The 12153-nt window shown below is 36.6% G+C and overlaps 1 protein-coding gene across 5 annotated transcripts; it reads right to left on the bottom strand.

Moving 5' to 3' along the window:
* Positions 1–1825: 1825 nt before the first annotated feature.
* Positions 1826–7087, bottom strand: LOC112273649 (protein SAWADEE HOMEODOMAIN HOMOLOG 2). 5 transcript variants are annotated; one of them, XM_090245325.1, is made up of 9 exons: positions 6922–7087; positions 5619–6145; positions 4996–5081; positions 4748–4793; positions 4416–4536; positions 4125–4194; positions 3758–3953; positions 3375–3494; positions 1826–3100 (listed from the first exon to the last, which is right to left on the bottom strand). In XM_090245325.1, exons 2-9 carry the CDS (start codon positions 5670–5672, stop codon positions 2249–2251), a joined length of 1545 nt encoding a protein of 514 aa, XP_090101451.1. In that variant the 5' UTR covers positions 5673–6145; positions 6922–7087; the 3' UTR covers positions 1826–2248. The 5 variants fall into 5 exon arrangements, with proteins under 5 accessions (XP_090101451.1, XP_090101453.1, XP_090101450.1 ...); XM_090245327.1 differs by lacking the exon at positions 6922–7087 and adding an exon at positions 6738–6871; XM_090245324.1 differs by lacking the exon at positions 6922–7087 and adding an exon at positions 6480–6675.
* Positions 7088–12153: the final 5066 nt, after the last annotated feature.

Below are 12153 nucleotides of genomic sequence, written 5' to 3'. Positions count from 1 at the left end.
AAAAGATATAAGAATAAGCTCTTTACAAACAAAACGGATGTAAAAATTAAAACATTAGATATCAATCACTGCAAGAGAAACAAAGATAAGAATCACAGCTTCTTCAAACATTGCGACAATGAAGTGGGCCACTACTGAAGGCCCAGTTCACAGATATGGTTTGAGTTAGCAACTGTTTTTCATTCATGTTAGCAATTGCTCCCTGAGCCTCCTTTCTTATTTTATATTCAATCAATGCATAGCCCTACATTCGCAATACCGCTCAAACAATTACAAAATCATAATGGAGACACAAATGCAAGCGTATCGATAATTACGCACCTCGTCAGAAGTCATATTACTCGTAGAAACCCGTGCCCACTCCAAAATAGATCAAAAACTTCAAGTTCGGATTCCTCAACGTGGACGAAGGCAGAGGAGTTGGCAAAGAAGTGGTTTTCAAAATCCCACAATGCGATTAACTGCTGCACAAATTGTGTAAGCCAGTAAGTGTTCATACATCTAACTTTCTGAGTCCAATCTTGTCAAGATTTAAGTTATGTTTCAGATATAAGATTCGATCTGTTCACTTAAACTGATTACAAACCTTTGTCTTCCATTTTTGCATACGTAGGATAGTGGCTGTTGCGAATGCGAATTATTGTCTCCACCTTCTTGGGTGATAGAGCGTCAGGAGCCAACTTGACCTCAGTCTATGAGGCACATCTGGACACCACAGAGGCTTGGTTGGTAATGGATAATTTCCTCGGCGGCTTGGTGCTGGTAAAGTAGGTAACATATTCCTTGATATCACTGTATTCTACAGTGTGTGAAACTGTAAGGGTAGATCATTATAACAGTACGTGAAGTTTGCCCACCAGTGGCTCAAGTGCACTGACAAATATTGTTGCAAGGTTGACCTGCAAAACTTCCAAGCTCTTCATTTTATGGCACATTCTATGCTGGAAGTCACCACTAAAGCCTTCCAGGTACTAGAATGGTTGGTGGAATTTTTTCCCTAAAGCTTCCGATGGGGTGTGCCAGGAAGCTAGATTCACACATTCGGTTTTATTCGAGAGGATCTGTCAACTTTTCACTACGAACATCTCCGTTGAAAAGTCCCCTCATTCTTCTGTTGTGAATCTTGTGCGAACTTTCGTTCAGCTTACTGATGTGCTCCTGTTTGATAATCTCGCCCAATCAATTTAGGACCACTGGAGGGCACACAAAGACCAATGTACATGTTGAAAGTGCATATTACTTCTGAAGCGAATTGAACAGAATCATTCTTCAGCGGTTCTCAGAGTAGCTTTACATACAATTGAATGAACAACGCTAATCTTGCCTATAGTTTGTTATTCTATGAAAACTAATGATTTTTTATTCTCGGAAAGATCTTCAATAATTGTAGGACGGTGGAATAGTATTTATAGCTTGCATGACCTATGTCGCAGCTTGTGCTACTTCAGTACATCTGGGTACTAATCCAACTTCTCTCTACGTGAGTAAACCATCCGGTCTCGAGCAGACAAAAAATCAGAATCTCCAACCTACATGTCTTAATTTTTCTGCACTGTTCAGTAACTTGTAGGATAATTTATCTCTAATACAATTGATTCGCTGAACGTACAATAGCAGCTGACCTAGGTGAGAGCAGCAATACATTCATTCCCAAGATAGCTGCACCTCAGCCTCAGATGTCTGATTGCTGGAACACAACATACGGTAGTGGATAGGTGTCGGCCGGGGGATTCATGACTTGTGGGGCAGGAATTTCACGACACACAAGCAAGTCAGACGCCAGAGGCAAGAAAAAGCCACAGGTTCTCAAGCAAGTGCACAAACGTTAAGGCAACCAATCTTTACTTCACAATCGACCAAGTACAAAATGAACCAAAGCAGCTGCAAGTTGTGACGAAGAGTCGAGCTACCCTATTCAGTTATGCTAACCATAAAATGCACTACCCTACTCAAAGCAATCTCTGCTTAAGTACACAAAACCACATCTCTGTGATCTCTAGAGACACCGCTAAACGACCATTGAGAAAGCTACACGGGCTTGCAAAAAAGTCAGCTAGCCAAGGCCGTTCGCCTTAGCCGAAAGATTCAGTCATGTACCCTGCAGGGTCCAACAGGCTGCATACTTCACAAATCTTGAGGATCGGAGAATCCATCAGTTCTTGTTGGTTCTACTTACTGAGGAAGATTGCTACTCGATGCAGCCACAGATAAAACGTTAACTAGTAAATTCAAACACAGGTAATGAACACTAGGTTTTACCCGCCAAAGGTTTCTCCTCTTCCTTAGGTGTAGTTCCCCCAGATGTGCCCGTTGAAAGACCAACAGTTGTAGAAGAATCCACTTGAGTCACGGTCGAAGGCCCAGTTTGTTCAACTGCTAGAGTTGGCTTTACACTATCCACGTTATCTATTTCAGGGACTCCAGTGCTTGCAACGGCTTCTTCATCGGAAGCTCTAGAGACACCAGGCTTGATGACTGCAACATCTGCAGCAAGCTGCTGTTGAGCTGGTTCAACTGCATTACTAACCGGAGGAGCATGGTGCTGGGCAGGGGCAGAAATGCTCAATTGGTGAGCAAGACTACTTTCGATACTTGTAGTAGTCTGCTGCTGAGCAGAGGTTGAAGCCATGGGTTGTGTAACTGCAGCAGTTGGCGCACTCGGTAAAAGTCCCTGAGAGGCAGAAACGGCGGGAACAGGAGTAGTGCCTTGATGCGTAGCGGCAGTATTTGAAGGAGGAGCTTGGTGAGGGATTGAAGACTTAACGTCTGGAGTATTGAGCGGCTGCATCGGAAGCGGCTGAACGGGAGTTAATCCTGGAGTGGTTGTGCCTGGTTGGATGGGTGTGTGGAAATTGGAAGAAGCGCCTGGTAATGGCGTTGCAGTGAAAGCAGCGCTGAGTTGTAAAGGTGTGGCTGGTGTAGTTAGAGGCATTGGTGGTGCAGCGATGGTATTTGGGGTCCCGTTCAATGGCCTTGATGAAGCTTCAACAACAATGTCTTTGTTGGGGAACTTATTGCTGGACGCATTCGCTTCCCTGGCCTGCTGAAGGCGCTGCTCTGTTTCAGGTCTTCGACAAACTTTCCTAAGTGGCACAACCTCCTGAAATGAATTGCAGTACATAGTCAACACCACTGCTTCACACAAATTGTTGATACTTGAATAATTTAGACTAGCCGATATTTAATAGCTGTTGCCACAAATAAAGAAGAACCGAGGTGAAATGAAGATTTCACACGAACTGGAGAATCTACGTACATTAGAAACAATAGTGCCAAGTGCAAGAAGTTATCTTAGAAGGAAACATGGATGTTAAGTATTACTGGACTTCAAAGGATTCCAACTGGGATAAAAGTAAAATAAAATCTGGTACTACCTCTGTTTGATCGTGACGATAGCGAACCCAGAAACGGCACCGACAACCACGTACGTCGTGTCTGCGTCTTTGTACGTCCAAAATGTCCGCATCGAAGTACAAAGCCTGCTCACTGCCCTCCTGCACCAGTAAGAAAGAATTAAATAATTCTGAATCATTTTCATGAAGTTTTGCGGCAGAGGAAAACTTCACTAGATCAGACATGCTTGGTCAGAAATATTCAGACCATCCTAGCACTGAACACATATATCGTTGCAGTAGAAAAAATGACGCTTGTGCACGATTGTAACGTGCACTCAACAATAACGTGCTAATTTCATTAAAAAAAAGAAAATTTCAAGGGCAACAATATCTAAAATAGTCAATGACTTTTGTGCACCTACCTGAAAACACAGGATCAAATCACCAGGCAGCACTGCCACGCACTCGGTTGTCTCACAGGGAAGTGATCGTTGACGAACTGCAGTTGCAATATTGACCCACTCATCTTCTTCAGACCCAAATCCAGCAAACCTAACCCGCACTTCTGGTTCACCATTCTCACCTGTACGCTTGTTAATAAAGGCCGAAACATCATACCTGCATACCAATTTACCAACCCCTCATCAATGCTCGCTAAGTGAAGACTACTGTTAATACTGTACTATTTGCATACTATTAACAGTAGTCTGTCGGTATTGGTTGATAACAGTGTGTGTGTGTGTGTGTGTGTGTGTGTGTGTGTGAGCGAGAGAGAGAGAGAACACATACCATGCACCATCTCTAGCTGACTTGGCTTCAAAATCCATTGGCACATGGACGTTTGGTTTTTTGGCAGCACCTGTAATAACATTAACACGATCAACAAGTATACACAGTCTAACGGTAACCAGCATGATGACCTACTTAAAATGACCTGATAAATCATCAATGCGATCTTATACCATACACCCTAACATCATTATAATATCACGCGGCAAAAGTAGTGATTGTCAAAAGATCGTAGACAAAACACATAAGTGTGCATTGAAACCAATTTATTGCTTATAAAGACCCACTTACTTGGTCCTGCCACAACAACCGATTTTGCAGCAGAAGGTGTCTCTCCACCTGGCCCAACACCTTTGAGCTTGTCAATCTTAGCTTTCTGAGCATGCCGCCGATTTTGGAACCAATTCCACACCTGCTCAAACCCAAGGCATTTCTGTGAACAAATATTGAGGCTAAACGCTCAAGTGGAGACGCTTATCTTTGCCAAATTAATATGTTTAAGTACATGTTTAACTAGCCTCTAGAAACCAATCTTGTGGCATAGGAGAACCAAATAACACTGGTGCAAAACTGTGTATCTGGGTTTGTTTGCGAAAAATGACACAAATTGAAAAGAAACAAACCTGCTTCCATTGAACTGGCCTTTGACCGCTACGCTCAGAAGAGTTACTGGTCAAACACAAACAATTACCATCAGGGTGCGAAGAGAAAATCGCTTTCATATAAATAAATTACAAACTATGACCTATCTAGTACAATACATCGAACATCATCACACATGAAAATCTATTACCACTCAAAATATTGAAGCATTTTATGAAATATTTTTATTCAGCTCCATTTTTAAAATAGGGAAGTAATAGAGACGTACGTGAACTTATCTGCAAGTGTCTCAACAATGCTACGGGCTGGGGTTGCCCCATTGCTTGCATCAAGAGCTTTCTCCATATCTGCGACCTAATAGGATCCAACCAGACAACCATTGACAGAATTAAAAGGTGAATCAATATGTACAAAGCAATCTAACACTGCAGCGCCGCCACGAAAAATCGGTCACGGTGAATGGTTTATTTCACTTTGAACTTGCATAGTGACTTAAGACGGAAGATAGTGCGATAGAAGATAGCTACGTCAGTGTATATATTTCCAAAAGAGGAAGTTTGTTATAACTAAAACTTGAATGTCAATGACATGAAGATAATTAAGATCAACTTCTTAGTATTTTAAACAATATGTTCATGAAGTACATTCCCGAGTCCCTTTTAATCGGGGGAAATGCTGAAAATTTCGCGAAAGTGTGGAATCATCCAGGCTGAGGTTTCACTTAAACGAGATGCTGATTATAAGATAAGAATTGAGTTATTTTTCACGATTAATTGCAAACTTGAGCAGATAAGTTAACCCAACATAATGCCCCCGTCGGCGCAATGAACAGTCAACAAATATGATGTTTGCAACCCAAAAAGATAGAATGTAGAGTCCACAGAGCAGTACCTCTGCAGGTAGAAATCGGAAGGCAGTGCCTCCGCTCATGGGAGTGCGTCCCATGATGATCACTTCTCTTACACAGCAGCCAAAAACTTCGAATGAATATGTCTAACTTCAATCTAGGCCCCTCATACTCTAGATTTCTCCTGCAATTCTCCGGAACGAACCATCGCAACTCCAAAAGTAAAAAACCTTGAGAACCCTCTCAAAGTTTGTCATCCTTATTCTATTATCCTGCTGCAGAAAGAACAACAGCAACAGAGCTCCATTCCGCTGCTTCGCCCTGTAAAACTACTTTCCCCATCGCGTTCTCAATTCCTGAAGGGGGCTCTTCAAAACGCGGTAAATAACCACGAAAGCTCAGCCCCAACAGCCCAGAGAATAGTACCCAATAATGATCACTGCAGCAATCGAAGAATCATCCGCGTCGCAAGAAAACACGTATCATACTCCAGCAACCCAAAACAACGAAGACCCCCGCACCAATGCTGTAATCTTCGATCTTTGGAAGCTCCTCAGCACTCAATTTCGAACTGCACTCCAATGTGATCATGAGTCAGAATTGAGGCAAAAATCGGGGCATGTCGAAATACGCATACACAGACTACGAGTTCTTCAGACTATTGAATTTGTCCTCTCTTGGAAAATTGTACTCTTAGGGCCATTGAAGCGAACGTTTAATCAAAACTTTGAAGCAAAAGATGCAACGAAACTTGTGCATGCCAAGAGTTACTTTCAACTCGGGCGTGGTGCAGAGTGTGAAAGTCTGATTGGGGGGATAATCTGGCAGAACACCATAGACCCAGTAAAAATGAAACCAACGATTTGAACGAAAGATGATGATCTCGACGACGCCCCTAAACTTACTTAGGGCTATGACGACGGTGATAGGCAACGAAGGATCGTTTGCTTGAAAGTAGGAAAGAGTTAGGGTATGGTCGCATCAGGTGCACTCGACGGTAGCCGCGCCCTAATACCAAGAGACCTACTATTCATACGAGATTTTGCACATCACCGTGGTCTGCATTGGAAACAGACATCATCAAGATACAAGATGCTAAAGCAAGCGAAACCGACGACCAGGACAAAGTAAATTTGCACGTCTTCATGTTGTGCCTTGTTTACCTCCCTGTAGTTCACATGAGCACATCGATTTCGTAGAATCATCGCATCTTGAGCTATAAGTTAAGGCAAGTTTACACTCTGTGCTGTGGGATAAAGCTTAGGACAACAAATCTCAACCGTGTTTGAAAACATGTGACAATATGGTGGGAAAATAAAAAAATTATCGCAGCTTCGTGAACGTTACCACGACAGAGCCATGACGAAATCTGTAAGTGGGAACTCCTTGTGGGTAGCTTTGCAAGTGCTCTTGATGATATAACCCGTAAATTTCTTAAGACAAAAACCTCTATTCGTGCCGTGACGCGTCTTTTACCGAACATCCACGACCCCTGGTTTGAATTTTGAAAATAAAAAATTGTGCCCTGTCCCGCGTGAGAGGGTGTAAACCCGCCTTTTGCAGCCACTGCGAACACGTTGTGTCCTTACATAATTTGGCCTGAATTTTCCGCTTGGATTTTTCGTTTCTTTCCTGCACTTGTCGATCTCATTGAATCGAAGACAATCCTTCGTAACTGCCTTTTTCACATGAGCTGCTCTAGGAGCTAAAGTTTTAAATCAACCCTTGGCATTCAAAGCCGATTCGTCCGCGTCGACTTAGCCGCAGTGCCATCACCTTCATAAGTCGAGGTTTAAGGCTTAAAGGTGGGTAGCTTTGCACAATCAAAGGAACCAGATGTTGGTTATTCATGTACTCTGATTGGTTCTTAGATCAGGAAACGTCGTTTAAGTCATACTTAAGTCAGGCCCTCCGCTTCAACCTGTTTGAACATGTGCAGTGCTTCATCAATTTGGCCACTGTATTGCTCTTGACCAATGTGTATAGATCATTCTTCACAAATTCTCTAGCTGTGCCTTGAGAACCTATGTAGGTGTAATTTCTTGCTCTCAGATTCGTGGATATTAATCACAATGTCAAAACCACAAAAAGTCAAGCACGGAACTACAACAATGGCAGCACAACGGAGAATTGCTTTGGTTGTAATCCTGAAGAATTCGACCCATTTCCCCCTATTTTTCATGAGAATTTTCTGTTCTCTTGCAGGTCGTTGTGTAGAGGCAGGTCAGATTGGTTTCTCAAAACCTAAGTACTTTGCAGAATTATTAAGCAATGGTCATCTTCTACATGACCGTGCCTAAAGTCCTGTTTTAAGTGTCTGTTATGGGTCTGTGCATCACTAGGTTTGTTGCAGGAAGCACAATGAAACATATATTCCTGCGAAGGGAAATGTGAAAAAGCTGAGCTCGTGCTGCAACACATTCGACATGTGGGTCTTTACTCCAAACTTGGTACCTCAGTTTTGCCTTCTTTGTCTAGAGTATTTGTGATCAAATAGGCATCTTATTTTCATTCCAGTAATGTTGAAATTGGCTGAGGTCATTGCTTTCGTGCACACACTGAAAATGAACTGTTTTTCATGTACAATCAACTGTCAGAATGTGTTACAAAGTAACTTCTGCTACTAAACAAAGTTATATGAGGGGACTCTCATACCCTCTAATTTGTCATTATACACTTTGCTGAACATTAGAAAGAGAGAGGATCCAAAGGAAAATGAGGACCATAGTCTTTTATCTATGTTGTTATTGTAATCCACTCATAAGAATTTATTTGACCTTATTTCTATCTATATGTTAACATGCCTCTTCTAAACTACTACCAAACAATTCAAAAGCATGGATTCTAAGTGACAATGCTAAAACAAGTTGTAACATCCTTCTTAGAACCATCACTTGTTTGAAGTAAATTGTCAAAATCATGGCACATTAGAATCCAATTTTCACAACAATGATCATAGAGTTTGTAAGGTTAATGCTTGAACTATAATTAATATGCATATTACTTATAAGAGACCTAATGGAAAAATCAAGCTTAAGTTGACCAAGAAAGTTGAGAAGTTGACCTAATAACATTGTTTAGCTAAGAAAGGTAGCAACCAATATTGAGGTCAACGTAAGAAGAACTAAATTTTGACAACTTACTTAAAATACCATTTTTTAAATTTTTTCTGTAATACTTATAATATTTGGGCATAGGTTGTAGAATAAGTTATGAAAGCAAATAAATTTTTCTTCAAAGTTTTTAGTACATTGTTTGTGTCTCAAATTTTCTTAGCAAGATTTAGAGTTTAATACATGGCATAGCTTTAGATGTAAGACAGATTCTAAGAAATCCAATTACAATCCATTGTATAATAAATTAGTACTAAAACATCTCTTAAAAATATGATTGTTAAAGAATATTTATGTTTTTAAAAAGATTTTTTAGCTAGCATTTTAATAAAGATGTCTATTGTTTGATTTTATTTGAATTTATGTATGAGACAAAGATTTCATCTTGAATTAATCTTTTTCAATTAAATGGTTGTATAATTTAATATATTTAGACATAGTAGAGAAAGGAAAAAATACAAGTTTAATTGCACTTACATTGATGCAATATAAGTGTACATCCATTTTTATTGATGTGGATCCAACTTCAATATTATTAGATATTTTTTAGTTTGAGTAGCTTGTAGAAATCTTATGAGAAGAGAAATTAAGTACTTTAATCTTTTGCAAGATGTATTTCAAGTAGATAGCTTTTTAGCTCATTGTACTAAAGCTTGGTATTTGGCTTTGGTTGTTGAGAGAAAAAAATTTGGATGTTTTTTTACTTACTTAAGATATTGCTTCTCTATAAGCAAGAACATAAGCCTACATGTGCTATGGAAAGAAACCTTACAAGAATCTCAATATAAGTCAATGTGGCTATAAAATTAAAAAAAAATGGTGAATATTAGCAGGGCCAAAGAAATTAGAAGAAGGATTATATTGATAAATAATATTATAGTTAGTTATGTGCTTAAAATATTGTAAGATATGAAGCACTATAGATCAATGAATATTCTTTGAATATGATATTATGTGGCTTACAAATCCAACTGCATGTGAAAAATTTGGGCATGTGTAGATAAGATATAAGAAGTGGCCAATTGAATGATATTTAATTTGTTAATTAAAGTCTAAGGTGTTATAATGAAGAAAAAATGATAATTTTTTTATCAATGGAATTGCAATAAGACAACATTCAAGCATATTAGTACAAATAAGAATTTATTAAACATATTTGGTTTTATAAATAAAGATTAGTAATATAAAAAAGATAAATTCTACTCTAAGGTAGTCTTTGATAGAACTAAGGTACTTTATCTTGTGCTAGAGACAAAATTATTTATTGATATCACTGATTTGATCCAAAATTCTAGTGAGTAATACATCATTAATATATAAGGTGACAATGATAAGAGCTGATTCTTTGTAGATGTATTATAAACTGTGGTTGGTAGAATTGCAACAACAATAGTTAACAAGGAATGAAGAGTTGATCTCCTCATATCATGTTTAAGAGCTATGTTTGAGCTTGTAAATAGATTTAATTAATCTATGGATTAAAACTTCTTTTATAGAAATTTAGAAACCAAGAAATTACAACATGTAGATAGATTCTTATAATTTTCTATTAAAAAATGTTGTAACTATATCTATGTATAGGATTATTTATTTAGAGCATATAGTCAAAGAAATAATGGCATATAGTATGTGTTTTTTTACTATCAATGCAAAAGTTTATAAATAATCTATGTTTTATTTTTATTTACATCTCTTAGCGACAAATTTAAAACTTATTCTAGTATGAATAGAATTTAGATTGAATCTAATCCACAAAATCTAATAATATATTAAAACTTTTTTATTATAAGATATTAACACTAATTTTAAAGTCTAATATTTATTATAAGAATTAATTTTGGCTAACATTACTTTGAGACATCTAAGATCAAGAAGATCTTATTAAAAACTAATGTTTTCATCAAGACACTCTTAAACTTTCTTTAAATAATCACTTGGTGGTCTTGAAGTGAGACAGAAGTAGTAATTATAATACTTAGATAGAAAGAGAGCATAATTATAAGAAAAACTAATTAGAGCTAATAAAATTATTTTTTGAGTATATTTGGATGGAACACAATAAATCACTTTTAGAGAGGTGGAACAAAAATCTTCAATTTCATCTTAAAGAGATAGATTTGTAATAGCTTCGTCTTCTTTTTGATAAGCAAGGTCTTAGATGTAGTCTAAAGATGGATCAAAGATGTATGCTTTAAATAATTCTTCAAAAGATTTAGTGCTAGATTAATGGATTCATCTATGTTTAAAAAGAAAGATAAATAGAAATCCTTTAAAAAATAAGAAGTTAGTTTTGAAAATTCATTGGATTAATTTTCATTAGTTAAATCACTCAATTAATTAGAATCTTGTAGCTAAGCAAGTCAAAACAACAAAAGGCTTTATTTTACTTATAGTAGTCTATGTAAATAGCAACAATAGATTTAGAGTCAAGTTTTGTTATTTTTCTTAAAGAATGTGTACAAAAATATATAATCCAAGAACAAATAGATATTAGAAATTAGATTTTTTTTAATTATTTTTTATATAGATTAATCAATAAAAGATGCTTATTTGAGTTGTAATTTTGAAGATAGTTAGTAGATTTAATTACTTCTACTTCCAAATAGATTGGCATATTGGAATCCATTGCTATGTTCAAAGTAACTTCAATTAGTTTTTCTTTTTAATCATACCATTTTAATCAAGTAAATATAAAATAACAAGTTTCTTATTAATATTATGGTATTTGAAGAATTTATAAAATTCTTCAAATAAATAATCTACTTCCAAGTTAGAATGAAGACAAGCAATACATGTATAGATGAATAATTTAATTTGGCGCTTAAAACATTGTAATGAGGAAAAATATTAAATTTTTTATTTTATAATATAACTAGATATTATAAGAAAATTTATTTTTATATATATAAAGTATAATTCCTTTGTTAAATAAAAAGTAGAAAAATAATCTACATAAGCTAAAATATACGAATTAAAGAAACCAAATATTGATGAAGGCATAAATCTTTAAAAAAATTATGCAATGAAATGTTTTTTTAGTGTAAGAATCACAAAATTATAGCTTGTTGGTAAAAATTCAAATTCCAAAATCAAATTTATTCTTTGTCATATAAATTAGTTATTTGTGACTTAAGATACTAAGTTGTTTGTGATAGATAATTTTCACAAATTACAATTAAAAATAATCAAAAGATTGGATTCAACAACATTGCAAGTAGTATGAGATGCAAAGGTTGTAGAATCAACTTTGTAAAGAAGATTAGAAGGATCTCTATAAATAATAAGAGTTTATTTGCTAAGCTCATTATGATTGAATAAGAGATAGTTTTATAAAATAAAAACAATGATATTGCCTTTATAAGCTAGCTTTTTAGCCAAAAGTGATTTAATTCTAATAGATAAAAGATTATAAATATTAGAAGAGACTTTACTACTAGTAATAGAAATAATTATTGAGGAAAGAAAC

This window comes from Physcomitrium patens, chromosome 20, assembly GCF_059467195.1.
Source record: "Physcomitrium patens ecotype Gransden chromosome 20, ASM5946719v1, whole genome shotgun sequence".
In the NCBI taxonomy this organism is placed as follows: Eukaryota; Viridiplantae; Streptophyta; class Bryopsida; order Funariales; family Funariaceae; genus Physcomitrium; species Physcomitrium patens.
This window is presented reverse-complemented; position numbering and strand designations above follow the sequence as displayed.

What these genes read in the sequence shown, in the direction of transcription:
- LOC112273649 (XM_090245325.1), bottom strand. Translation starts at nt 5,672, where the DNA reads ATGGGACGCACTCCCATGAGCGGAGGCACTGCCTTCCGATTTCTACCT. An exon ending in TCAGCTAGAGATGGTGCATG is followed by an intron (nt 3,954 to 4,124) that starts GTATGTGTTCTC and finishes ATTGGTATGCAG; the next exon opens with GTATGATGTTTCGGCCTTTA. An exon ending in ATCGTCACGATCAAACAGAG is followed by an intron (nt 3,101 to 3,374) that starts GTAGTACCAGAT and finishes AATTCATTTCAG; the next exon opens with GAGGTTGTGCCACTTAGGAA.